General features: G+C 40.3%; 1 protein-coding gene across 1 annotated transcript in view; it reads left to right on the top strand.

Annotated features, from left to right (window-relative positions):
* Positions 1–27830, top strand: part of LOC124284672 (ras-specific guanine nucleotide-releasing factor 1-like) — a 1084942-nt gene that overhangs the window by 505283 nt on the left and 551829 nt on the right. Inside the window, exon 11 of the mRNA XM_046720776.1 lies at positions 16708–16783. Within this exon, the coding sequence (XP_046576732.1) occupies positions 16708–16783 (76 nt within the window). The remainder of the gene's footprint in view (positions 1–16707; positions 16784–27830) is intronic.

Genomic DNA, 27830 nt, shown 5'->3' with positions numbered 1-27830 from the left:
CCTGTATTTGTTTCCCTCAGTACATTTGAATGTGTCCGAGCTTTGAAGGTGACTTGGATGAGAAAGCTTAGTTACTAAAGATCCCAAGTGGAAATATATTTTAAATGCTAGTTATTGCAAATGTATTGAATTTGATAAGCATGGCAAAGGATGTTTGAAAAAAATTGTCAGAAATCTAAACAATCCATTCTGGATTGATTGTTTCAATGCTTTTTATGATTTTTCAAGTAAAACTAAACCTGATAATTTTGAAGATTTCTTGTTTGATCATATATTTTATAATAGCGATACTGTTATTGATAAGAAAACATTTTTTTATGAAGGGTGGTTTCAAAGGGGTATCTCTCAAAGTTGTGATCTTGTTGATAACCATGGCAGTTATCTGTCTTTGGTTGATTTTAATGTAATGTTTCAATTGAAGGTGTCTTTTTTAGAATACTATGGTGTCATTAGCTCTATAAGAAATATTTTGCTGTCAATATTGAAAGAAAACACTGGACAATGTGCAGGTGTAAGGATCTGGTTTGGTTTATTATTTCAAGTGATATCATTTGGGCGTAGAACATTTGAAACTAAAAGGCAGATAATTACAGGTGATTAAAGGGCAGATAATTACAGGTGCCTTGTCACATGTTTCGGAAGGTCTCGTGGCGACATGCTTGGTCGTCAGGCAAGTTCGTATGTGCGGTTTCATGAGAGCGCATATAAAACGGTAAGAAAACATCATGAATTGATATGTTTGCAATGATTTGGTAATTATATAAGTTATTGTAAGTAAATAAATGAAAACTATGCGGTCCGTAATATGTTATGACTAAGTTATGTACTGTTGTAAACATTTGACATTACTGCTGTATGTGAATCTAAGTTAGTTTTGTTTATTGTTACAGTCAATCTCATCTCAAGTCAACTCAATACAACCAATCTTCTAAGAATAAAGATATGACGTCGCTCTCTCATAATCATCGTTCGTTCGTTCATTAGTTATAATAGCAGGAAATACACCAATTACTCGCCTATTACTATATCCTGTGTTCTTCAAATCAAGAGCACAGTTAAAGTGGCAAGAGGATTTACAGAGTTGTCTTGACTGGGAACCAAATTCAGATGGTTTCAGTACAGGATACTCCATAGAATTTTAACTACTAATACATTTCCTAAAAATATTAAAATAAAAGATTCTGATTTATGTTCATTCTGTAATGAAGAAAAGGAATCTATTTGTCACTTGTTATGGGGATGTGAATTTGTGCAAACCTTTTGGTCAATTTTTTTATCATGGTTGTGATCACATCCATAATCTGAAACTCACTTTGGAACTGATAAGTTTTGGCTGTAAGAAAAATGTTTTTACTGACTCTGTTTTGGACTTGTTCATATTATTGGGAAAATATTACTTGTACAAATGCAAGCTCAATTCTGCTTTACCAAATATTGCTCAGTTCAGAAGTGAGTTGAGATTGAGATATAGTATTGAAAAATGTATTTTCTTTAACAAAAGCCGTTGCGCCAAATTTTATTCTAAATGGCTCTATCATGGCTTATTCAAAAACGACTGAATTAATTATATTCTTAATTAATTTGTTTGATAATTATAAACAACTTTGTGTTTCTGTGAATGGTGAGTGAATGGTTTGTCTTGTTTCGTAAAAGTTTACACCTGTATCCCATTAGATTGCTGCATATCTTCTGACTGAGCGGTTCCCTGGCTGCTTAGTCTTGAGTGTAACAGGGATTCAGAAATGAAATTTAAACTACAAAAAAAAGAAAAAGATTCTACACTTTATATCGAAGTCTTGCTTGGGGATGCACCAACCGACGATGTAATTTTAACGGGGGGTAAAACTTAGTTGGCTCAGAAAACACATCAATAGCAATGTTGTGCAATTTATATACAGACAGAAACAAATTCAGCAAATTCTCATGTAAGTCTTGAGGGGGTCACTGTTGCATTGGATAAAAACTTTCGCTAAGATTTTTTACCTTATGATATACATCTAATAAGCTTCAAATCGTGAGCTTGTTGGAGAACCATTTGACGACTATTTCATAAAATATTTTAATGGGTGATATTCCAGGCAAACATCGCCTTTGAAAATGTGCAACAATTGCCCTCTCTGATCTCGGTGACACACAAGGCTGTTTGAGTTGTTCGTGTGAAATTGAAATTTCACTGTACACTCTTGTTGACTACCTGGTTGTTCTACCAGCAAGTGGTCCCCCCTCGTAAGAAATAGCGAAAAGTGACAACCAAATAATGATCGTCTTTTTAAGAACTTTTTTATTCGGGTGTCCAAAATTGTGAGACAAAAATTATCAGAGTTGGTCTGTCGATTTCATGTGACTGGACCCGTGAAGATCCAGGGTAGAATAGGTCTTCAGCAACCCATGCTTGCCACAAAAGGCGACTATGCTTGTCGTAAGAGGCGACTAACGGGATCGGGTGGTCAGGCTCGCTGACTTGGTTGACACATGTCATCGGTTCCCAATTGCGCAGATCGATGCTCATGCTGTCGATCACTGGATTGTCTGGTCCAGACTCGATTATTTACACACCGCCGCCATATAGCTGGAATATTGCTGAGTGTGGCGTAAAACTAGACTCACTCACTCATGTGACTGTGCAAAGTTTGATTTTGTTGCATTTATTAGATTTTGTGTTAGTGATAAAAGATTGTCAGAGAACCACTTGAAGGCTATTCCATAAAATACATTATAAGATGGGATTATACCCGGCAATAGATGAAGTATCTGAAAAGTTGGAAAGCGTTGATTTATTTCGTTTGCAACAAATGAGCAAAATAAAACGTCGACTAGAAAAGGAGCGTGATTGCCCTCGACAGAGTTTACACTGCGCTTTTTGCAGCTAGCATGGGGCTTGGTGTAGCCGGTGTTGGTTTATTGCCAACTGTCATCACCACACCTATCATGCTCAGTATGAAATATTGATTGACCAGGATATTGATTCTACACACGCGATTCATACTTCATGTCTTCACTCACTTGGGATTTCTCATTCACCCGGATAAACCCAAACTCACACCAGCACCCAGGATAAAGTTCTTTGGGGCTATTCTGGATGCCAGAACTTGTCTGATTCTACCGACCTTGGATCATTGGCTACGCATCATGGACTTGATCTCTCATCTTCTGTTGTCTCCCATCAGAACATGATTGTTGCTCGTGGTGTCTCTGACTTTGATATTAGTAAGGTTGTACAACCTCACGAGGGACTGATAAAACCCTATATTTCCCTCGACACGATGTGATAACTCATTTATCTAGCCGAATGTTTTTACTAAATCAAAAGAAAACAATATGCATCAATTTCATTCTCAGTTGTTGTGGCAAACATTTCCTTGCTGCCATGTTGACAACAGCTGATCGATTGACCTCAATGCAGCGCACGTTACTAAAGGCTTGGCGATGCACGCTTTTCTCACTTCGCGTGATCACCGAGGTGTGGCGGGATAATATGACTTTTGTACTCCCTCCTCGCGGATCGTGACTGGTGTACATGGTATTTTATCAGTCACATGAACCAATCAAAACTCGACATTCTTACATGAGGCTGGATAAGGTCTTTACAGTGCAGGGGCGTCTGAATCTTCGTTTTACCTAAATGTGGCTCAACCATTTCAAGTCCAGTGATCAAGCTAAGAGATCTCTGTGTCACAGGAAGTCCGGTGCGAACTTAGGTAAAGGTATATGTTAACGATAGTCATTGTTTTATGTAGGTACAAGATTTTGATTTTACGGAAAAGCTGCCTGAACTCATCCTTCCCTAATAGATGTGATGGAACAGTTGCCATGAAGTGCTAGCGGGGACACTATGGCTCTAACATCATCTCGATTGGATGCTTTAGGAGGCTTGAGTCCTGCTGCTTTGTGGGCTCTGAACATTACTACTCTCCTCCAAAATGAAGTTCTGCTCCTCCAAAATGAAGTTCTGCAACCATCCAATCAAGTTTCTTTGTGACCTTTCAGTGTCATCTGATTCTAGGAAAGATGAGACTGTTGAGAGTTGAAGAATGTCCATATGGTTGTCTAGGTAGATCACTACAGTATATATTACGATAAAATCTTCATTTCAAACGGAAATGAGTAAGTGTATGTTCATCATTGTTGAATGTGGTAGATTAGACTTGTTCAAATGCTGGTAAACTGCTTCAGATTACTTGCTTGACAACGTCATAAGAATCTTTGTCGAAACGTCGCCTATACAGAATAAAGAAGTTGTATATCCATAAAAGAAGTTGTCCTCATTCTTCATCTCCTCAACTAATAGAATGCCAATCAAAGAAATGCTTGAGAATTATGTTTAGGTCACAAGTAGGTAACTGTAAACTTCTCTTGATCTTTAAAGACCATGAGGAGGCAATGGATTCCATGCCATGGGTGTCACCATTTCTAGTTGTCATTTTCGTTCTTCTGCAGATGATCTCTGACCATTTAGAGACACTTTTTTTCTTGTATTGTGGTGGAAATGATGGGTTGATCGGAACAGTAGCTTGTGCAGTCTGTGGCTGTGGGATGGTCTTCTGAGATTCTTGCATGCATGTCTCGATATCGTCCTCTTCTATTGAAGAAAGGTTCGTAAACGTTTGGATAACTTGCCCATGACTTTATGAAGGATATCTTCTAGTCTTCTTGAACTTTGCAATCTGTGGAATTGGTTTCATGAGAAGTACAATCCTCATCTCAATAGTTTTCAACTTTGATATACTATGTATCAGAAGAAAATGAACCCCTGAGAGTGGAAATATAGGTAGATCATCAGCAATCAATGCTAGTAATCCATGGTCTTCATAAATAGAAGGGTTGTTTTCATCTTGTGATGAATCTCCATTGAATGATGAATCAATGTTGTCTTTTCCATGAATGCAGTTACATGCATTCAAACACAATAGACTAAGTCTTCTGAGAACCTTGCGTGCAGGTTCATTCTTCTTCTTCTTCTAGAGTAGAAGGGTTTAACACTCCTGAGGTGATTGTTGCAGCTGGCTTCATACTAACTGGTTTCTTCCAGGTTTTCTTTAACTTTGATAACTTCTGAAGATTCTTCTGTTGAAAGGAGAGGATTTTATTTTGTTCCATATAACCTTTGATGTTGCCTCAGTAGTCTTCACCCCCATGGTATAATTCTGTAATGGAGAAGACTACTGCCTGAAAATATTCCATATGAATGGATTATACAATGATATTATCTTGAGGTAAATGAATTGGAAAGAACTCTGATTTTCATTCAGGTAGTTGTTCAGTGGTCCTCTCTAATGAATATGACAACTGGAACAGTAACATTTAATTTTCCAGCCTTTTCTTGCCCATCTTTCTCCTTGACGTGCCATATAGCTGGAATATTGCTGAGTGCGGCGTAAAACTAAAACCACTCACTTCTCCTTGACACTGTAAACAAATTATTCAGAAAATAATTATCCCTACAAGGAGTGCAGAACTGCATTTATTTTCTATGTTACAATGACTGGGGATACAAGATGAACATATCAGGTATGGGCCCCAGTCTGATATTCTAAAGTTATACATAGAACAGTTCTTCATGAAGACAGGATGCCACAGGGTGTTGAAAAATATACCTAATTAAATGCCAAATTGAAAAGATAATTGATGGATATAATGTTAAAAAGATCTTAGAATATAATCCAAACCTAATTTTATGATTTTGATAGTATGGTTTAGATTATAACACAGACAAAATTTTCCCCAACCATCTTGTTGGCAAAAATAGACAATGGCTGGTCATGGTGTGCAGTGGTGGGGCGCATTTGGGTGAGATGTTTTCACTGTTAGGGAACATAACAGGGATGTTTCCGCTGTGTCTAACGATTCTAACGATTTGATTGGATAACTTATGACCTCTCAGTTAGGTCACGTTGTGACGATACTACTTGTTCATTCATAACAAACACATGAATTCATTCATGCTACAACTTATATACATTGTGGGAATGTAAACATTGCGAACGTTGTCGTATCGCTGTTTAATTGTGAGTCCAACTGAGACATTATATGCGTCGAAAAACATAAATGCAATGTTTTCACCACTGATGTTAGCCGAGTGAAGCAACTGCAAACTAAAAACCGGGGTGCTACGGGTGGCGGTCTTCAGACTTCCCCATACACTCCCCGTGGCTACCTTTACTTCTCCTGCTTCTTTGGACACCAACTGGATCACCCATTACAGTGTTTCTGAGATAGAATTACCAAGAAAGTAAATGTTAGTTAATGTGAAATGTTGACGCCCTAATTTGGCGCTGATTCAATGCAGCTGACACAAACTGCAGAAAAACAAACAGGAACGCACAGCCAAGCACAGCAAAGGAAATGAGCAATATATACAGACATATACCAAAAGAGAGATTACTGGTAAATGTTGCCGATTTTGTTCTTATGAAAATGTCAAGTATGATCCTGTCACAGTAACTCAACTCAACTCAGGCTGGCAAACAAACTGCTGGAGAGATTAGATCCTGCCAATTCCAGAACACTAACTCTTTTGACTGTAAACCTAAGAAGAACGGAGCTACGGCCTGTTAAAGAGGGAACTATTTCTTTGGGCATTGCAAAGCCAGGAAGCGGTGCATGTTGCTATATTTGACTTCACCTATCTCGAGAGCTATCTCACCACTAACAATATGTGTGAAAATCCGAATGGTCGTGTTTGTGTTGTAATTGTGATGTAATTATTCACTTTTACATGACAATAATGTGAAGCAAAAATGTTCCACATTTCATTATCTACAGCTTGGTACCTTAAAAAATGAAAACCATTGTGTTTTCGCAGAGCTGTGACATTTTTATGAACCCTATAAAAATGTGTCTTGGAGAAATTGACCAACTTCCAAGGCTTATAACTCCACAACTATTCAAGATATGGACATGCCTTGAGCAAGCTGAGTAGTCCAGAGTGTGGGCTTTACAACGATATATCAAACACGATTGTGCTATATGCCATTCAGGAGGATGAGATTTTAAAACACAGGCACCGTTAAACCGGAAAAATCGACACAAAATTCAGTTTTTCCAAAATTGCAGAAAATTTCTTCTGCTGCCAGACTTATTTTCTGCATTGAACCGATGGAGAATGACATTGTCTACATTGAGTGAAAACTTGGTCAATTTATCTCTAATATTTTGACATTTTGGGTTATCTGCCCTTACCAGAAGCCGGAAGTCGGGATTTTTTCAACATTTTATCAATTTCAGCATACAGGCTATCATCACCAGAGGTTAGGTCAGAGCATTTTTATGAACACTATAACAATGCGTTTTGACAAAATTGACCAACTTCCAAGGGTAATAACTCCGACACTATTCAAGATATCGACATGCCTTGAGCAAACTAAGTAGTCCGGAGGATGGGCTTTAAAACGATATATAGAACACTATTGTACTATTTGCCGTTCAGGAGAAGAAGATTGTTAAACACAGGCACCGTCAAAACGTGCGGAAATGTGACAAATCGCCAAGTTTGCGCTTGTGTCGTAATGGTGACGTAATTATTGATATTTACATAACCCTAATGTGAAGCAAAAATGTTTCCCATTCAATTACGTACAGGTTGGTACTTTGGAAAATGGAATCCTTTGATTTTTTGCAGAGTTGTGACATTTTTTTTAACCCTATAAAAAAACGTCTTAGAAAAATTCATCGACTTTCAAGGGTGATAACTCCAAAACCATTCAAGATATCGACATGCCTTGAGCAAACTAAGTAGTCCCGAGTATCGGCTTTCCAACGGCATATCGAACATGATTGTACTATATGCCATTCTGGAGAAGAAGATTTTCAAACACAGGCACCATCAAAACGTGAAAATCGGCAAAAATTTCATTTTTTTCAAAAAGGCGGAAAATCTATTTCGCTGGGGAATGATGTTGTCTAAGTTGAGTGAAAATTTGGTCAATTTATCTCTTATAGTTTTTGAGATATTGAGGTTTACAGATTTCGACATTTTGGGTTATCTGCCCTTACCGGAAGCCGGAAGTCGGGATTTTTTCGACTTTGTATCAATTTCAGCACACAGGCTATCACCCCTTAAAGTTTAATGGAAATTGATGTAGTTAGTTCAGGAGAGCTGTCACAAAAATTGTACAAATAATAATAATAATAATTCGGATAATAACAGTAGGTCTTCCAGACTATGAATTGTACATATACTAGGCACATAAAGAAACTGTACATACAAAAATTTAAAATCTAAATTTATCAAACCTGTGTAGACACATAAGGATTTAAACTCAGAGATTAGTGACATGTATCCAACATGCATGCACGCGCCACGTTCTGTGACGTCGGTGGGTTCGTCCTTGAGACGTGCAATACGTTGTTGCACGCGCATTCCGGGAAAGAGAAACAGAGCAAATGAATGCCACACAATACTGTCAATTTGGAAAGCTCAACCCCTGCCCTTGCGATCGTTCAAAAAATTAAACGGCTATTGAAACGCATAGCATGCCAAGGCTCACGTCTGCACAATGTCATGAGGCCATTGGGATGGTCCGTTGGGGAATGTCTCAACGACAAGTGGCTGCACATTTCCACTGCCACCGGAACACCATTTCTGCACTGGTGAGACGCTACCAGAACACAAATGACGTCATCGATCGGCCACGTTCTGGACGTCCACGTGTAACAACGCCAAGACAGGACAGATGGATAAGGGTGACCCATCTTCGCCACAGGTTTCAGACTGCAGTGATGACTGCCCGAACCATCCCAGGACTTCGCCGTATCCACCCCAACACAGTTTGACAACGTTACGTCATCACAGGATCAGACCACGACGTCCCGCCATACGGCCTATCCTGACACAACGTCATCGACAAGCTCGACGAATGTTGTTTTTACAGATGAGTCCAGGTTTAACATTTCCCATAGTGATGCACGTCAACGTGCCTATAGATGCGTGGGAGAACGTTATGCACAGGCCTGAGTCTTGGAGAGGAATCGCTTTGGTGGTGGTTCTGTGATGATATGGGGTGGAATAACAGCATGCCAAAGAACTCCTTTGGTGATTGTTCAGGGCAACTGCTGTGGGCTACAGGGATCAGATTCTTCGACCTGTGGCAATTCCTTTTCTGCAACGTCATGCCCTGGGTTAACCTTCCAACAGGACAATGCCCGCCCTCATACGTCAAGGGTTGCTATGGGTTTCTTGCAACACCACAACGTTGACTTACTGCCTTGGCCTGCAAATTCACCGGGTCTCTCCCCGATAGAGCATGTTTGGGACGAGATGGATCAACGTCTACGCCGTCTTCCTCATCTTCCTCATCCGCCAAATAACGTCCTTGACCTTGCAGCAGAACTTGAGAAAATTATAGGCGTAAACATTCCCTCTGGATTATGGTTGCCTTATTCCTGTGGATTCCACAGACACATACAGAATGGAAATGATTTTTTTTAACTAAGTCATAGCTATCCCTAGTGGTATGCTTAAAAGAGTTATGCAGTTATCTCCCTTGGCTGTGACGTCACAACATAGTTGTTGAAAACCTCTCATAATTTTTCTGTATGGACAACACAGAAGACGTGTTTACAGAGTGGAAGTGTTTTCAAAATTTTCAAAGAACTACAAGACTCCCGGTCAGTAGTGTCGCATTGGTTGATATTTCTGACCATCGCATTCTATATTTTGTACATATTGCTTGTGTTTTATGTTACTTTATTGAACTCTGCTTTTCCTGCCAAAAAGCATATGTCACAAGCGCGTATCTGCACGTGTTTTTGTCTGTGCCTCGTGCTTCACGGGTCCTCCCTCAAAATTTTCAAAGAACTACAAGACTCCCGGTCGGTAGTGTCGCATTGGTTGATATTTCTGTCCATCGCATTCTATATTTAGTACATATTGCTTGCATTTTATGTTACTTTATTGAACTCTACTTTTCCCGCCAAAATGCATATGTCACAAGCGCGTATCTTAAGATGTTCATTGTGTCTATAACTTTCCGTGTAGTCCGTGTTCCCCATGGCGTTTTGACCCATGGCCACGGCTACTCAGTCTGTTGATCTGTCGGCGTCCACGGGACAAACACAGACACAGCTGGCTATCCATCTCTCCCTGCTCTTTTTATAACGATGTTCATAAAGTCTTTGACTTTCCATGTAGTCCGTGTTCCCCATGGCGTTTCGACCCATGGCCATGGCTACTCAGTCTGTTGATCTGTCGGCGTCCACGGGACAAACACAGACACAGCTGGCTATCCATCTCTCCCTGCTCTTTTTATAACGATGTTCATTGTGTCTTTGACTTTCCATGTAGTCCGTGTTCCCCATGGCGTTTCGACCCATGGCCATGGCTACTCAGTCTGTTCATCTGTTGGCGTCCACGGGACAAACACAGACACAGCTGGCTATCCATTGACTTTCCATGTAGTCCGTGTTCCCCATGGCGTTTCGACCCATGGCCACGGCTACTCAGTCTGTTGACCTGTCGGCGTCCACGGGACAAACACAGATACAGCTGGCTATCCATCCAACCGTCCCAGATGTGACCACGGGTCGAGGTCTGTCGGACTGGTTCATGCTGGCGTTCGTCGGGTATGGTCCCATGGCTTCGGACCTTCCCGTCCTGCCACCCCCTATGCTGGGGACCCACGAGATCCCTCAGCCAAGCGGATCTTCTGGCCACCGTCCTTCAGGCCATGCCGTAGCCACGACTGGTCGGTGGGCTGGCATCTCGGGATACGTTCCAGATCAGCCTGACACGGATGTCGACGTACAGCAATCATTTTGTTGTTTTTTGGGGGTTTTTTTTCGCCTGCATGGTGGGGTTGTAGCCGCAACAGCTCAACGGCAACGGCAGTGGTTGGGGCACGCCCCCGGGTTCGTAAGCCGTACAACTCGTATAACGCCGGCAAGAGCCATAGTCTAGAGTCTATTTTTTCGTAGACAGTTGGGATGCTTCATAGTCTGTACCGGGGTAGTCGAGTATCAACCATGGAGTGAGCGTATTAAGTTTTCACGCCTCACTGAGCAATATTCCAGTTTATGGCGGCGACCTGTAATTCATCAAGTCTGGACCAGACATTCCAGTGATCAACTTGAGCTTCGATCTACGCACTTGGTGAGGTGTGGTGACATTAGGTTTCACGTCGTCCTTGGGAATATTTCGCTCATATGATGACGTGCATGCGTGTGTATCTGTATGTGCGGCTGCTTGTACCAACCCAGACTTCAGCTGGGTTTATAGTGCAAGTCCACTGAGATACCATACTGCAGTGAAGCATGAATACCCCACTCGGACACATTATACTGACTCCGAGGTGCCCAGTCCTTGTTGTACCCATTAATGCCGAGCGCCAGGCAGGGACCAACAAGTACCATATTTTAATGTCTTTTGGTATGACGCGGTCTGGGATCGAACCCGCAACCTTCCGCTCTCCGGGCGGACGCTCTAACCACTACACTACGGAGGTGGTTTCTACACACTTGGGATACAGTGACACATTGTTATCCACGTCAGCAAGCCTCACCACCCGATCCCATTAGTCACCTTTTTACGACCAGTCGACGGGTCTCACGTGACATCTATTTGCCATCCTTATCTGGTTAATGGCATTTGCAATTCTCACCTTAACTCCTGGTATAAGGGACTCGGGGGTTGTCGATCTCGTCTCCCCTCGATAATCTGTTACGCTTGGCATTGTATAAGGTAGCGATATATCTTTTATTTTTATTTTTTCATCATCTGAGCCTATTACTTTGTCTACCACTTCGGGTATTCACCCGTTCCATTGGAATCTACCTCCGGGCCATGGCTTCCAAACAACCCGGTACAGTTGTTTAAAGTACTCTGTATCACATACAAGAGTCTAAATGGCATAGCACCAGAATTTCTAATCGTTTCAGTGAATTGCCCCTTCAACCACCCAGACAACTGTGATCTGGAAGCAATTCTTATTGAATACTCCTTCTTACAGACTCCACCCTCATTTTGTAGCGCTTGAGCATCCACCTTGTGGTCGGATTTGGCGATATGTAACATTCATTATTATCATATTATTATTATTATTACTGAATTAGCAACACCACGGCTATATTCGAGGCCAGGGTTCAAACTCAATCTGCTATTCCACGAGGCATCGGCAGTTCAGGTAGCACATGCGTCGGACCAGGTGACGGCCAGGTGAATGAATCAGATAACTGGGATGACACGTGCGTTTTCTTGCCAGCATGCACTGTCAGCTGAGCGCTCCACGGGAGGCACGGGCGATATACCATTAGGTTGGAAACAAGACTGATATCCAGTCACTGAATACAGGCAAGTGTGTTTATTCATTTGCCTCTATATGACCAGCAGGGTACATGGGTACCTGGTGGGATAAATCATGTGGCTATTCAATTTTCTCGCGCCTCTTGGCAGCATGGGTTATCAGGGGTAATAACAGGTAACATGTCAACACCTTGAGCATGTGCCTTGTACCTGGAAAAGGCGTGTTATAGGGCACATTTATTGTTCTACCAAGTGCCTATTATCCCTCTGCATTCTGACGGATCTTGGAAGGTGTATTCTGTCGTTCGTTTACTTTTTCATCCTCATCTCCCTAAACACGCTAATGGCATCTTCCGTTGGTCTACCTACTTCTGCCATGCTTTGCGACCTTGTTTTCAGCTGGGCCCCGTCTCGCTTATAGCAATATACGCAATGTGGCGCAAGCTCGCGAGCGCAACGGGAGCCTGGAACCAGCTTGGGAACCAGCTTAGACCTTGTGTAAGCTACAATATAACGAATTATTTCATTGGCTGATAAGTATTTACTGCGGACTGAATGACGCTGATTGGCCGAGAGCTCATACATTGTAAATGGGCGCTGTAAACATCGTGTTGTTAGGTTGTAGAGTGTTACGGGCGGACATGAGTTTAATCATGGGTTTAATCAATGGCGCATTGATTAGTATGTCCTTTTCATTGACGGTACGTTCTTTAGACATATGATGCGCCATTGGAGATGCGCTGTGAGAATTTTATGCACCATGTGGGACATTATTCTGTGATCTCGTGTCTGCGTTCACTGTACAACTTGGCTGAACAATTCAGTCACAATATTGTAAATACAAAGGCTTAGCATCCTCGGCTAGGGGTATTGATAGACAAGCCAATGTCAACCTTGTTAAGATGGGGTTGCTTTTTCCTCGCCAGTGCTTCAAATTGATAGGGATTTCTCACATCTGTTCTCGAATTATCCCAAACTTTCATTCACATTTAAATCACGTTCCTCCTAGTCCAAGGGAGTTTTTAGGTTTTAGCCCATGCATACTAGATCGATATCTTTTCATACGGCGGTTGCCTTGTCTTGGGTATCGTGTAGCTTCCTCACCCAGGTTTTGAGGATTATTTGGCAATTAATCAAGATACTGTGGTGGTCATGTTAGCCCATGAGGGATGCTTGCCCACTCCTCTTTTGGATGTCGTTTTTCAGGCAGTTTTCTGATGCCAATCACACTTGAGTGTTTGTGTTAGACTATTCGGCAGCACTAGTACCATCGCCTCTTGACTGGAGAAGAACTTCCAGAACAATCCAATGAGGAAATTGTTTCACCAATCTCTGGATATTTTTCATTGTTCTGATATCGATCCTCCATTTTTCATGTTGAGGGGACTTCAAATTTCTTAGCGGATTTCTATCTTTATCTTAGTGATGTTAAGACACTGAAACAGTCCTATGGTGGACTACAGATCAGCAATCGTTTCTGTTTAGGATACACAAGGACTAGCAGTGGTTCTAACAGCTTGATCTACAAGCCGATTAGATCATTCCAGTTACGAATTTAATTCTTTATTTATTCTTTTATTTTTTCAGCTCCTAGTCCTACAATCTTCCCCACGTTGGCTTTATGTCTCATTCTGTAGTCCCTCCAGAAGTCTTCCAAACCTATGTAGGAAATTCCTTGACATTTCTTTTCCTTAACAGGTGGGGTTTCTCCTTGTCATTGATACAGCTTCCAGTTTCAGAATAACAGAATTTTTTGCCATAGACTTTAGCCAATCACCTTTACAGGAGGCTATGGATGGCTGTCATGTAGCACTTTACCAGTTTTTTCTTGCCAAGAATCGGGCATCTGCTAGTGGTCTCTCATCCACAGAGTATACCAGATTCAAGTATTCCCTACATCTGCCTCTAGATCAGACTGAACTAGAGTCCTATGACCTATTCGAGCTCTGCGATGATATCTCCAGCGTACTCTCCATATCAGACGTATTTGCCGCTGTCTTTTTTATCTCATGCAAGACAATTGTTGCTTTGGAGATCTTGATTGCATATTATATCGTCTTGGCTTAGGAGGACCATCACTTTTGTTTACCAGGACTGTGACCCCAACTTAGTGAACAATAGTTTTCCCTGCATGAGACCAGGGCCTGGATGTCGTCACTTGCAGCTTGGGGGTCCTTTTCCATAGATCAGATTGTTGCTGCATGCCGTTTGAAAATATCTAATCCCTACACCAATTTAGTTTTGCGAAACGTCATTCCATCCTTAGAGAGCCTACAGACAGCGCCTCTCCTCCACCTGTTTTTCCCTTGAGGGGGAAAAAGTAGGGGGTGTGTGCTGATATATCCAAACTCAGCAGTGGTTCACTGTTTTGGACTGTGAGGGAGGAAACAGGTTAACAGTAAATGGAAGGATGAGGATCTTTGAAGAACCTTATCTATTAATATTTATTACCAGCAAGTGGAACTATTATATCCGCTGCAGTTTATTACTCCAGTTAAATAATCTACGAGAAGACTTGAAATCATGAACCAGAAGTGAAATCATGAACCGGAAGTGACGTCATGAACCGGAAGTGACGTCATGGACCGGAAGTGATGTCATGAACAGGAAGTGACGTCATCAAACAGGAAGTGATGTCACAGAAACCGGTTTAAATGAGAATCGGTCAAATAGACTATTACAGAACCACCTATGAGGTCTTGGACAGGAAGTGACGTCAGTCTTCTCCAAACACCAAATATTTCTCCCTCACGAGTATGATCCTTCCATTTAGGTAATTAAATACTAGAATATCCAGGGAATGATCTAGATAATTCATATAATTACATTTCATCACCTAAGTCATAGTTACCCTAATTGTTATGTCATAGACTATAACGGGATAATTAGTGGTATTGCTGTATTCATCATCTACATAAACCCTCCTTCCTTATGTGTGATTCTGGCAACCATAATCCAGAGGGATTGTTTACGCCTATAATTAGGAACAATTACATGTATTGTTAGTAATTATAAGTAAACTTACCTCTGGATTATGGGATTTAGTGCCCGCGCCAACCTCCCCACGAGGAGATGCAGAAGATGTTAGTTTTCTTCAGAAAAATCATGAGAGGTTTTCAACAACTATGTTGTGACGTCACAGCCAAGGGAGATAAGTGCATAACTCTTTTAAGCATACCTGTAGGGATAGCTATGACTTAGTAAAAAAATTTCATTTCCATTCTGCATGTGTCTGTGAAATCCACAGGAATAAGGCAACCATAATCCAGAGGTAAGTTTACTAATAATTACTAACAATACATGTAATTGTTCCTAATCTGGCGAGACATCCCACAAGACTTCCTTGCACGTTTGATAGGCTCTATGCATCGTCGATGCACTGCTGTTCTCAATGCCGATGGTGGACATACCCGTTATTGAGCTTGTGACATGGTCGTTTGACCCCTGTCCCGCTTGTGGACTCGTGACGTCATTGTGATTGACTTTTCAATTGAAATTCTCCCGACTTGTTATGGTCTCATGATCCCTCCATTAAAGTTTATATGTACCTTTGACATTGTTATCGTACTTATCAACTGGGATAATATTTTGACAATGCACAGTTTCTTTATGTGGCTAGTATATTTGGAGTTTTAAGATGTGTATCCTTTGACACTAACTAGCTGGTGAGTGACATCTATTGTTTTAGTTTATTGTATCCTATATTAGGGACTGTTCATAATTTATGGTTTGGGGGGATGATGATGATTTTTTGGAGAAGCATGTACAATGTGAATGACCCCCCCTAAAATTTATGTACAAAATAAGTGACCCCCCTGCATGTCATGTACAAAATCAATTGTCCCCCTTCCCCTTCCATAATTTCTAAGCATAATTTTGAAATATCTTTATGTACAGAATTGATGACCCCCCTAGCTCCCCAGAACAAAATGGGTGACCCCCCCTTAAAACATCACAGACACCCCATAACCATTCACCTGATGAAGGGGCAAAGAAAAGCCCGAAATGTTTAAGGTTTTCTAACAGTTATTATATACTGAAAGGCAAAAGAAACGTCGTAATATTGAAAATGACATTTAAGTATCAATGGAGTAATTGAACCTATTGTTTTTTAAATGTACACCGGAAGTCAAGTTTGAGGACAACATGAATCATGGTTGTATAGGCTGTTTTGCCCAATAAAGTATTGTTTGAGATTGAGGTTAAAAATGTTTTTGTTTGTGCGAACTCTTCTCTTTCCACAAACAAAAACATTTCTAACCTCAATCTCAAACAATACTTTATTGGGCAAAACAGTCTATACAACCACGATTCAAGAAGATTGGCAACATCATTTTTAGATTCCTTTTTGCAGGAATGATTGAATAATATTTTATCCTTAATTGTCATGCAAGTGAGGCTTTTTGATCCTTGCTCCAGATTGGAAATTGATGTCACAAGTACTTTTCGTTATGTCCAATGTTTTCTTGCAGGTCAGATCCAAAATTATTCAGAGATGATGTAGATATCAAGTTCAGCAGAACTCTCAATTCCTGCAAAGTACCTCAGGTTTGTATGTACATTATATATGTTTTATGTTAATACTGAAAAGAGCTATATTGACTTTTTAGGCATATCACCTGCGAAAGATTATGTTTGACACAGATTATGCATCTTCAGCATGTTATATTCGTCAAACTTTATCTGTCAATTTATTCATGTATTGCATGATGTCCATATTGTTTGCTCTTATCAGTATCATGTGTGTGTGTGTTAAGATGGTTTGCCACAAAGAAAGTATTAATTACTGAAAAAAACTTCTACATCGTGTCTTCTTTGAGTGGAACTTAGAAGTTGGTGTGATGGACAAGGACAATAATTCTATGGATATACAACTTCTTTATTACAATATATGCAACATTTCAGTGTAGATGCTAGTGCGGGTGTCTCAGGGTTTAAATACTTAAATATAATAATTGCATAGTGGGTGGGGTAGTTTCGTTATTTGGGTGGGCGGCTGATGTAGTACCTACCTTTTGTAGTCCTTGTTGTCGAAGCTTTTGGCCCATGAGGGACATATGGCTGGGGAGACATGACGATGTCATGCTTCTTGCCTGCTCAGCCATCTTGAGGGGCAGAGATGCAGGGAGCATGCGCACTGGCTGAATTTCAGATTTCCCACGTCACATGGCCCGGTGTAGGTAGGGAATTGTCAGTTGTCCGGAACCCGCATCAAGTAAGTTAATCAACAGGTTAATCCGTGTCTTGAACCAAGGCCAGCTTATTTGGTTTCCACTTCATGTTTATTATGTCTCCCCCCGAAGGATCGGGAGACATAATGTTTTTGGCTGAGTTTACGTTGGCGTCAGAGTTCCCATTGTTTCCGGAACATAACTCTAAAACTGCATGAACAATCTTGACCAAATTTGGTATACTGCCTCTCCATATCATGTAGATGTGCCTTTTGGGGGTTTGAGTTTTTTTTTCAATTTTCGTTTTTTCTGTTTTCATGGCAACAATTTGGACTTGGTCTTTTTGAAGGGTAGGGTTTGTGTTTGGAACTATAACTCTAAGACCTCTTCACCCATCTTCACCAAATTTTGTATACTTAATACCAATTATTGGTAAGCTTAGAAGCATCAACCATATACATGTACTACTATAAAACACCATGAACTTTCTCTGTATATTTAGCAAAATTGTATTATTTTCAGTACTAAATTAAGTTTAATTGAATATAAAAATAAGAAATGAAGACTTTACAAACATAATAACATACTATCAATAATATGTATTTTCATACTTAGAGAGATTTTGAAATTGAAGGAATGAAATGAATTGTTTAAGGTCTCAACGTTGAATTGGGGGAAGGGGGAGACATCTGTTTTTACAAGTAAAAACACTTTCTTGTTATTGTTTGGGTAATATATTGACTTACAGGTAGTTGCAGGAGGGGGAGAAATAGATTAGGAACAAGTATCATCATCCTCATCATCAACTAAGAACTTATATAGTGCAAGAATCCAGTTAGTATAACTGCTCAAAAGCGCATTAAGAGGATGCATGTTACATGTATCAGCAATGTCCACTCGATCTAGGCGTATGTCTTTGAGAAAAGGTGGGTCTTGAGATTGGTTTTAAAAGCGGCCAAATTATTTATAAGTCTCAGTTTTAATGGTAGATCATTCCAAAGTCGTGGAGCTGCTCTGGCGAAGGATCGATCTCCATAGATGGTGGTCCTTGCATGTGGAACACACAGCATGCCTTATCCCATGGATCTAAGAGACCCCGCAGGCTTGTATTCCTGGAGGAGTTCCTGGAGATACACAGGGGCTAGGCCTGTCCTTGCTTTGAAGGTTAACAGGAGCACTTTCTGTCCGCCACCTTCAACCAATGAAGTTTCTTTACACTGGAGAAAGGTGGCTCTCTTTCTTTGTCTTTGTCACAAGTCTAGCTGCACAATTCTGAATGCGCTGCAGCTTTGCTATCAGTTGCTTTGGTAGTCCAATTAGAAGAGCATTGCAGTAATCTAAACACAACACAGCACTGAACAAGAGATGTTACGGTCTTTAGATTTACAAAACGACGTATTTGGGCAATGTTTTGGATGTTAAAATATGCATGTCTGCATACTTTGTTTACATGGGACTCTGCATTCATAGATGAGTCAAATACAAATCCCAGATTTCGTGCTTCTTTGCTTGGTTCAATGATGCAGCCTCCAATTTCAAAGGTGGGCAGAGCAAGTTTGCCTCTCTCGTTGACTTTGAAGAGTGGATCAGCAGTTCTGTCTTCTCACTGTTGAGCTTGAGAAAGTTTAAGGTCATCCAATCCTTGATGTCCTTGATACAGTTCATCAAACGACGATATGTATCCTCTACTGATGTTCTGTTGGAGGTCTTGAAGGCCAGATACAGCTGGGTGTCGTCAGCATAGAGATGGAACGAGAGATTATTGGCACGAGCAATGTCCCCCGAGAGGTGATGTGTAGATAGTGAACAACACTGGTCCCAGTACAGAACCCTGTGGAACTCCATACTCTGACATTTGCCCATTGACTCTCACAGCCTGAAATCGTCCTGACAGATAGGACTCCATCCAGAAATAAGCTTCACCAGTAACACTGAATCTCTCATTCAATCTGTTAAGAAGAATGGACTGGTCAATTGTGTCAAAAGCAGCTGACAAATCGATCAACACCAACACTGCCACACCATCTGAATCAATTGCCTGCAGCAATTCACTCTGCACACGCACAAGAGCCAACTCAAGTAGGTTTATTTTGTTGTTTTCGAGGTGGATGTAATAGGAAGTTAAATAGAGTTTAGGTAGGTTTTATGTAGGTAGGGAAGGGGGGGAGAGATATGTAGGGTTGTTGGTAGGGCTCTCACAAGTACCTCGGGTACTCGGGGCCGAGTCGGGTAAAGCAGGACTCGAGTCCAATTGAATGTACTCACAGGGAAGATAACTCTAAACGTCTCACTCGCAGGGAAGATAACTCTAAACGTCTCACGCAATCAAGATGGATGATCATGATAAAAAATGCAATGTCTGGACGCATTTTGATCTTGATTTAGTGGCAAAAAACAACGTAAAAAAAACCCCGAAATGCCGTCTAACAGCATATGGGTGTGTATTCATATTTTAATTTCAAGAAGTTGTGTTATTGACTTGTTCTTTCAAGATAAAGTTATGTCACTTTTAACAGCAATTTCTAAAAGCAAATATGAAAGAAATGGTAGTATGATATCTGTCGTGTTTCAATAATAAGCAGTGTTCTTTAAAACTTTGCCGTGTGTTCTTGCCTTCTTGCCTTAATTTTATTATACAAACAATTTGATAAATTAGTCTTCACTCTTGTTGTTCAACTTGTTTTCTACATAGATATTCAGTCGTTCTTATCCAGCGTATTTCAGTGTTACATATTCAACAATCAACATATACATACATAACATACATACATACATACATACATACGCATTCAAAATAACATTCACACTTGGAGACCTAAATCCTGAAATAGTTAAAGTTTTAATCACAATAAATACCATTGACCTGATCTCCGTTCAGTAGAGTTTCGGAAGAAGAAATTCAGTGTAGTGTTACTCAGTAAATGCTTAGTCTTTCGTTTGAAACCAAAACGTTTTCATTATAAGAAGACTCAAATAAACATGGATCCTGTTTTACATATTTTATTCTTTAAGTTCCATAGTCGATCCATCTTTACAAGATATCCAATGCAGCACCAATCAATGAATGCTTGTCTAAATATCTTCCAGCTTACACACGTTTTGCCGCATTTTAACCATTATTATTATTATTGGGATATTTATATAGCACATATCCACGCACTAATGCATGCTTAAGGTGCTGGTATTTTTCCCTCGATCATTGGATGTCATTTTAAACAGCACATCTTATTATCTCAACTCCCTGGGGATCATACAACAGTAAGCCACAAGGCGCATCGGGTTATTCCCACCCTACGAGGTAACCATGATTAATTGATTATGTGAATTGATCTAGGTGAATGTTTAAAAAGTTGCTAATATGTCATAACTGCAACGACATACAGTCATCCCTCGCAATAACGCGCTTCACGATACCGCGGATTCGGTTAAACCGCGGGGTAAAGCATGGCTCCCAAACATTTCATGTGTATTAATATAAGATAATCTTGAAAGCGCAGTCAAACTTAAAACCAAAATAAAAAGAGAAGTACATTCATTGGTTTCTTTTCCCGGACACATCCAATCATATTACAGCATTTACAGGCGTATTAAGGTATCACCAGCCCAGCTCATGAATATTAATGCTCGTGTAGAACTGGGTCACAGTCACACTTGCGTTGCCTTCACATGCTGTTTGCAATAATAAAAAGGTAATATATACATCTATTGACATTGAATATCAAATGCTTTATTCAAGAACGTTTAGATTCACATATACATGTTGCATTATTAGTAGACTGGAAGTTGGAACAGGGTGTATGCTTGAATGTTGGCTTTAGATAAGCATAAAAATTGTCGGGTACTCGGGTCCGAGTCGTGAGAGCCCTAGTCGTTTGTCGCTGGATTGGTTTGACTGGCTTGCATCTTTACTTCTTAATCTATTAAGATAGATTTTTTAATCTATGGAAAGTTCATTTTCTTGTGTTGTAACTATAATTGAGGGAAACAGGAACAACCAGCCAGGAACCGATTATACAGAACTCGTAGGCAAGATATACTGACCACACAAACTAAGAGACCGAGAACAAAACGCAAAGCATCCACATTCAGTATCCAGCTGACTCTTGCCATATATCTGCTTAGTTCTGCTGTCACTGGGCATCTGTTCAACACACTCCACGCACTAGGCGCCTATTACAAATTTGGTGTGGTGACCAGGATAAGGTTATATTTTCAAGTTTCTCATTAAAGTCTACTAAAATATGTCTAAAGCTTTAGGTCTGAATTGCTCTTTGTTGTCCGAGACTGATGATCTGATAGGAGATGGTGTCGGTTTAAAACAGACGGGTAATAATACACATTTAGTGTCAGGTTATGGTGCACGTCAGAATGCTGATCATCAGTTGTTTTGGTCATATACCAAATGGAATCATGAGTGCTAGCTGTTCTGTGCAATTCAGAACACCAGAAATACAGGATAGGTTGCATACTGATTTTTCGGATTCTAGAGGTTTGAATTGTTTAAGACAACCAAATCCAGTTGGAACTTTTTGACAGAACTTGAAAAGTCTAGGATATTTCATCGTGAAGTTATGCCTGATAGATTTGATGGAACATCATGTGACTGGCAGTATTTCATTGTTCATTTCAAACAAGTAGCTTCATGGAATGGGTGGACAGAATATGAAAAAGCTCAACAACTTAGAATGTGTTTGAGAGGTGCAGCACAAAAACGTTTTAGTAGTCTTACATTAGGACAACTCAGTAGTTATCAGGCAGTGAAAAATGCATTGAGTCAACGGAATGTAGCCTACAGAAGTGAATTTCAAAAGCGTCGTCAAGGTCGCAACAAGACTATGCTGGATTATGAGTTTGAACTCTGTAGACTAGCAAATTTAGTTTACCCTATCAGCACCCCTTCATCACTAGAGGTGCATTTGATTGATCAGTTCTTAACTGGCCTGCATAGCTTTGACATGAGAAAACATGTTACATTCGCACATCCACAAACACTAGAAAACGCCATTTCATATGCCATCGAGTTCGGAGCTGTCAATGGTAGCAGGAAAAAGAAACCTGAAAGTTTAGACAGGGTGGCAGGAGTGAACCAAACTAGGCAACCACTTGATAGTGGTGGGTTGACACTGTGCGTGAGCCATGATTACGAATCATTTGGTAAATATATCATTCCTTATTTATACTCTGTGTGATAACTGTTCAAAACTGTAAATTCAAAACTTGTTAATTAAACCATGAGTTAGAACTCACTAAAGTGCTGAACTCGTCATAAGCTGACCCCCTGTAGTGTCAAAACAATTTTGTTGGCATTAATTACTTCAAAGGACACCGGCGCACCTCTCTGCATGTCTGTTTGGTTCAAATGTCTGCCTGGCGGGACGCCCCCATTTTGAGTTTTGTGTTGGAAGTGTGATGTTTCAACAAGAGTTCGGAGTTGCAGACTTGTGTACAATGGGTAGTGCTCTTGGCATGGATTTCCTGGAGGACTATGATGGTGAGGTACATGTGAGATGACAGACACTGTCTACATCTAGAGGTCAGCTCAAATTGCACAAACTGAACACAAGTGGTTGTGCGTGGGTCAAAATTGTTGACAGAATTCTGAGAAATTGATCAAATGTACTGTTGATGGTTCATTTGGTGCTGAGTCGGGGTTGGTTGAGCACAATAAATATTGAAGAAGCAAAGGAATTTTTGTGGCTAGAAGTCTTGTCCAGCCTGATAAGGATGTTGTAGTTATTTCAGTGCTGAATCTGAACAGCAAGAGAGTAACAATAGTCAATTCATCATACTGGGTACAGTTGGCAGGGTAGATCAGGTAGTAGCTTGTGATGAAGTCAATACAGATGCTCAAAGTTTGGACTTACCAAGTCACTTGCAGTCATTAGTTGATCGATGTTCCTCTCATCTTTCAGAAATTCAAAAGCAGTCTGCTTCTGATTTAGTGGGATAATTTCAGGATGTTTTTGTGGGTGAAGATGGTTTGTTAGGACAGACAGGTGAGTGAGTGAGTGAGTTTAGTTTTACGCCACACTCAGCAATATTCCAGCTATATGGCGGTGGTCTGTAAATACTCGAGTCTGGACCAGACAATCTTGTGATCAACAGCATGAGCATCGATCTGCGCAATTGGGAACCGATGACATGTGTCAACAAAGTCAGCGAGCCTGACCACACGATCCTGTTAGTCACCTCTTACGACAAGCATGGGTTAATGATGATCAATATTCTAACCCGGACCTTCACGGGTGACAGACAGAGATTACTCACACTATCAATACTGGATATGCAACTCCTATCAAATTACCTGTTAGGAGGATCCCTTTGGCTAAGAAACAGTTAGTGGAGGATGAAATTGACAATGTGTTACAACAAAACATTATGGAGTCTAGCTGTAGTCCTGGGTCTGCTCCTGTTTGCTTGGTAACTAAGTGCAACGGATCCTGCAGATTTTGCATTGATTTTAGGAAATTGAATGAGGTCACCTTAAGGGGCGCACCTATCCTTTGCCTAGAATAGATAAAACTTTGGAAACATTGGGTGGTTGTCAATGGTTTAGTACCCTGGATTTAGCTAGCGGATATTGGCAAGTGAAAATGGATCCAAAAGATAAGCATAAAACTGCTTTTGCTACTCATGTGGGACTCCATCGGTTCAATGTCATGCTGCTTTTGCTTTTCAATGCTCAAACTACTTTTAAGAGGTTGATGGACAAAGTACTGGGAAAATTAAAGGGGAAAAAGTCTCTCGTTTTTGGTCAGGTTTTCAGTCCGCTTCAAACAATCTTAGGTTGGTTTTCATTCAGTTGCGTCAGGCCAATTTAAAACTCAAACCAAAGAAATCTACACTTTTGCAATCTGAAGTTGCTTTTCTAGGACACATAGTTTCAGCAAATGGCCTTAGGTGTAGTCCAGATAAAATAGCTGTCAAAAGCTGTCCTGAACCAGAAACTTGGTCAGATATTCGCAGTTTTCTGGTTCTGGTAGGATAGTATCAGCAGTTAATTCCATGTTTTCAAAGGTTGCTTCTCCGATGGTGTGGCTTACTCGAAAGGGTATTCCATTTGAATGGACAAAGGATTGTCAGAAGTCATTTGATCAGTTGAAACAGTGTCTAATAACTGCTCCAGTGCTTGCTTTTCCTCAAGATAAAGGACTTTATGTGTTTGATACTGTCACTAGTGGCTTTGGTATGGGCGCAGTGCTATTTCAGGTGCAGGAAGGAGATGAAAAAGTTGTTTCATATGCAAGTAGTATTCTTGAACAGTCACAATGCAATTATTGCACAACCAAACGTGAGCTTCTGGCAGCAGTAACATTCCTTAAGCACTTTAGACACTTTATTTATGGCTGAAAGTTTGTTTTGCGCACGGACCATGCTCCTTTGATTTGGCTGCAAAATTTCAAAGATCCAGAACGAATATTTGCAAGGTGGCTCATTATTGTTTAAACTTATGATTTCAAGATTTAGTATAGGCCTGGTAGAAAGCATCAAAGCGCTGATGCTTTGTCCTGTAGATCTCAACGGAAATGTACTTTTGAGAAGTGTGTAGTCTTGTGTAGTCAACATGATAGTCCGGTTGTTACTTTGGAGCCCAATGCTGTTGAACAGCAAGTGGTAGAAGGTCGTGTTCAGTCACCTGAACCAATCAGCTCAGTACAGGCGGAAAACAGCAATGATGAAATGCATACAGATTCAGAGGAAGATGGGAATTCTACTGCTATCGGTTCTAATGGTTCAGGAGTAGGTTGTAGACTATTCAGTGACTCTGCAGCTCATGGATGTGTGGCTAACTGGTTACCAGTGTGGACTAGGGATGAGTTACATGACTGGCAAGTAGCTGATAGAGGTATCGGTCCCATATTAAACTTGATGTCAGAAGAGTGTGAACAACTTGAAAAATCAGAAATCATAGACTGGAGTTCCGATGCAAAAATGCTTTGGGGACTATGGCAAAATTTTAGGCTTGAGAATGGACTATTGTGTTGTAAGGTAGAATCTGATATTTTTGGTTCTCGTTTACAGTTAGTAGCACCAACAACTATACGTATGTCTATTTTTAATTATTTGCATACCACACATACAGCTGGGCACTTTAGTTGGGATAAAACAATCAAATCTATCCAAACCAGGTTCTATTGGCCAGGAATGTCTGACGGCCTTAAGCAATGGATAAAATCTTGTGACTTGTGTGCACGCTGTAAACCAGGTCAAGGTCGAGGCAGGTCTCCTTTGCAACAATTTACCGTTCGGGCACCCCTGGAATGTATCGCCATAGACATAGTTGATCCTTTACCTATAAGCAGAAATGGTAATGAGTATATTATGGTTGTTGGTGATAACTATACCAAGTGGAAAGAAGCATTTGCATTGAGGAATCATACAGCGTCAACTGTCGCTGACAAATTGGTGTCTGAGGTAATTTGTAGGTTAGGTTGTCCCCAACATATTCACACTGATCAGGGAAGAGAGTTTGAATCCTATTTATGCACAGAACTGTACCATTTACTAGGGATGAGTAAAACAAGAACAACCCCTTACAGACCTCAATCAGATGGTTTAGTGGAGCACTTTAACCGTACCTTAACGCAGATGCTCAGCATTTATTCTCACAAGGAACCATTAGATTGGGATGACCATCTCCCATACTTGATCATGGCATAAACAACTGCCGAAGCATGTGTCCGAGAAGCGTTGTTTTCAATAACATTGCGAAAAATAGTTTATAATTTTAATTCGGTACCGAGCATATATTTCTGGATTGAAGTCTTTCCCAAAACAGCGTGGTCGTCGAAATTTCCCTATCACTTATGATAAAGGGATCAAAGGGATGAGTCGCTAAACACACAACGGGTCACTTTGGGTGGACCAGTCAGCAGCGCGGTCAACTTCAATCGTTCGGATTAACGCAGCTGTTTACAACTTAATTAGTCCAATCCGTTCCGACTGACCAGCGTTCGGAGGCGGAAACTGAATCATCGGACTAACGAGGTGTCAATTATATACAATATATAGGGAGATGATTTGGTGCCCGGTGAGTAGCGTTCGGAAGTCGGTGAATTCGGATTAACGAGGACCGGATTACCGCGGCCTGACTGTATGTTGCAGCCTGTGCTGGTCCAATCAAGAATGACCAAGGCGGCGGGTTGTTAGAAATATATTTATTTGCTGTATCCCTGTGTCGCTATGGCATGACACTCTGTAATAATAATAACAAATATGCAATCCATATTTCCAAACACATTCACATATATACACACGGGTAAATTAAATATTTCAAAGAACAATTATGATATTATTATCAAGCCACTGCATACATATGATATGCAGTAATATAATTGCATAAGAGGTTCATAAACATAAGCTCATACTGAAACAACGATTAGTTGATAGTCACTGATAGTTAATCACATACTAATATATGCATTGATTGATTATATATACATGAAATATAACATTTACATCTTGGCATATCAAGATGAGAAACCATAACAAACGCATACCCTGTGGGTGACACTGAAGTGTAGACTTTGACCTGTGTCGCCGACGCTTAGAATAGGCAGTAGTACTCGGGAGTTGTGGCCTACAGTATAAATAATATAAATAACATCACATTGTTGAAAGTGAGTACACTATGCAGACACCATATACATTATCTAAATATCATAACTTCCATGTTTACAATTTCCTGATTATTACACCTTGGACAATAATCATACAGATAAAGCTTACAATATGCATTTAGATTAAAATAGTCCACAACCATTACAATGAAATCTAACACATTCATCCACGACTCCATTCAAACATTCATGCTCATAAATCCCTAACTATTTACAATATCACACATTAGATTACTTAAAGGTATTTAATACAATCATTAAGGTTAATATATTCATACAGTAGACTTAGTTTAGTAAGTAATAATTTTAACTAACCTGTGGACTGATCTGTATGGTGGATGCAGTGCAGTGATTGTGACAAGTGCTGAGAGGTGTTAAGATGGCTGGTGACATAGATATTCAAAATCACCAATCAAGACAAAAAATCAGGCTTCAGTCCTATGATCAAGACAATAAAACAATTACACTAAAATGGAACAACCTGACTACCCTTAAAACAACAATGAACTGGCCCTATAACCTGATTGAGCTATGAGAGTATTATACCTGAGATGAAGATAGACAGACAACTAGTTAAATCACTTATTGTAAACAAGCGGTAGTCTGTTGAACCATCATATACACTATATACAATGATAAAACCCGATTGATACAAATAAACAAATATATAATTGTTTGATTTCATCCCTGTTACATATAGGGCCTCATAAGAGTACACACTGTTCACCTAACTTAATGATGTTGGGATGGGAAGTGAATCTTCCTATAGATCTCATGGTAGGTACCCCACCTGCAACTGATAGT

Source organism: Haliotis rubra, unplaced genomic scaffold (assembly GCF_003918875.1).
Source record: "Haliotis rubra isolate DU_JTF1 unplaced genomic scaffold, ASM391887v1 Scf341, whole genome shotgun sequence".
Taxonomy (NCBI): Eukaryota; Metazoa; Mollusca; class Gastropoda; order Lepetellida; family Haliotidae; genus Haliotis; species Haliotis rubra.
Note: the sequence above shows the minus strand (reverse complement) of the source record. Positions and strands in the feature narration are given on the sequence as shown.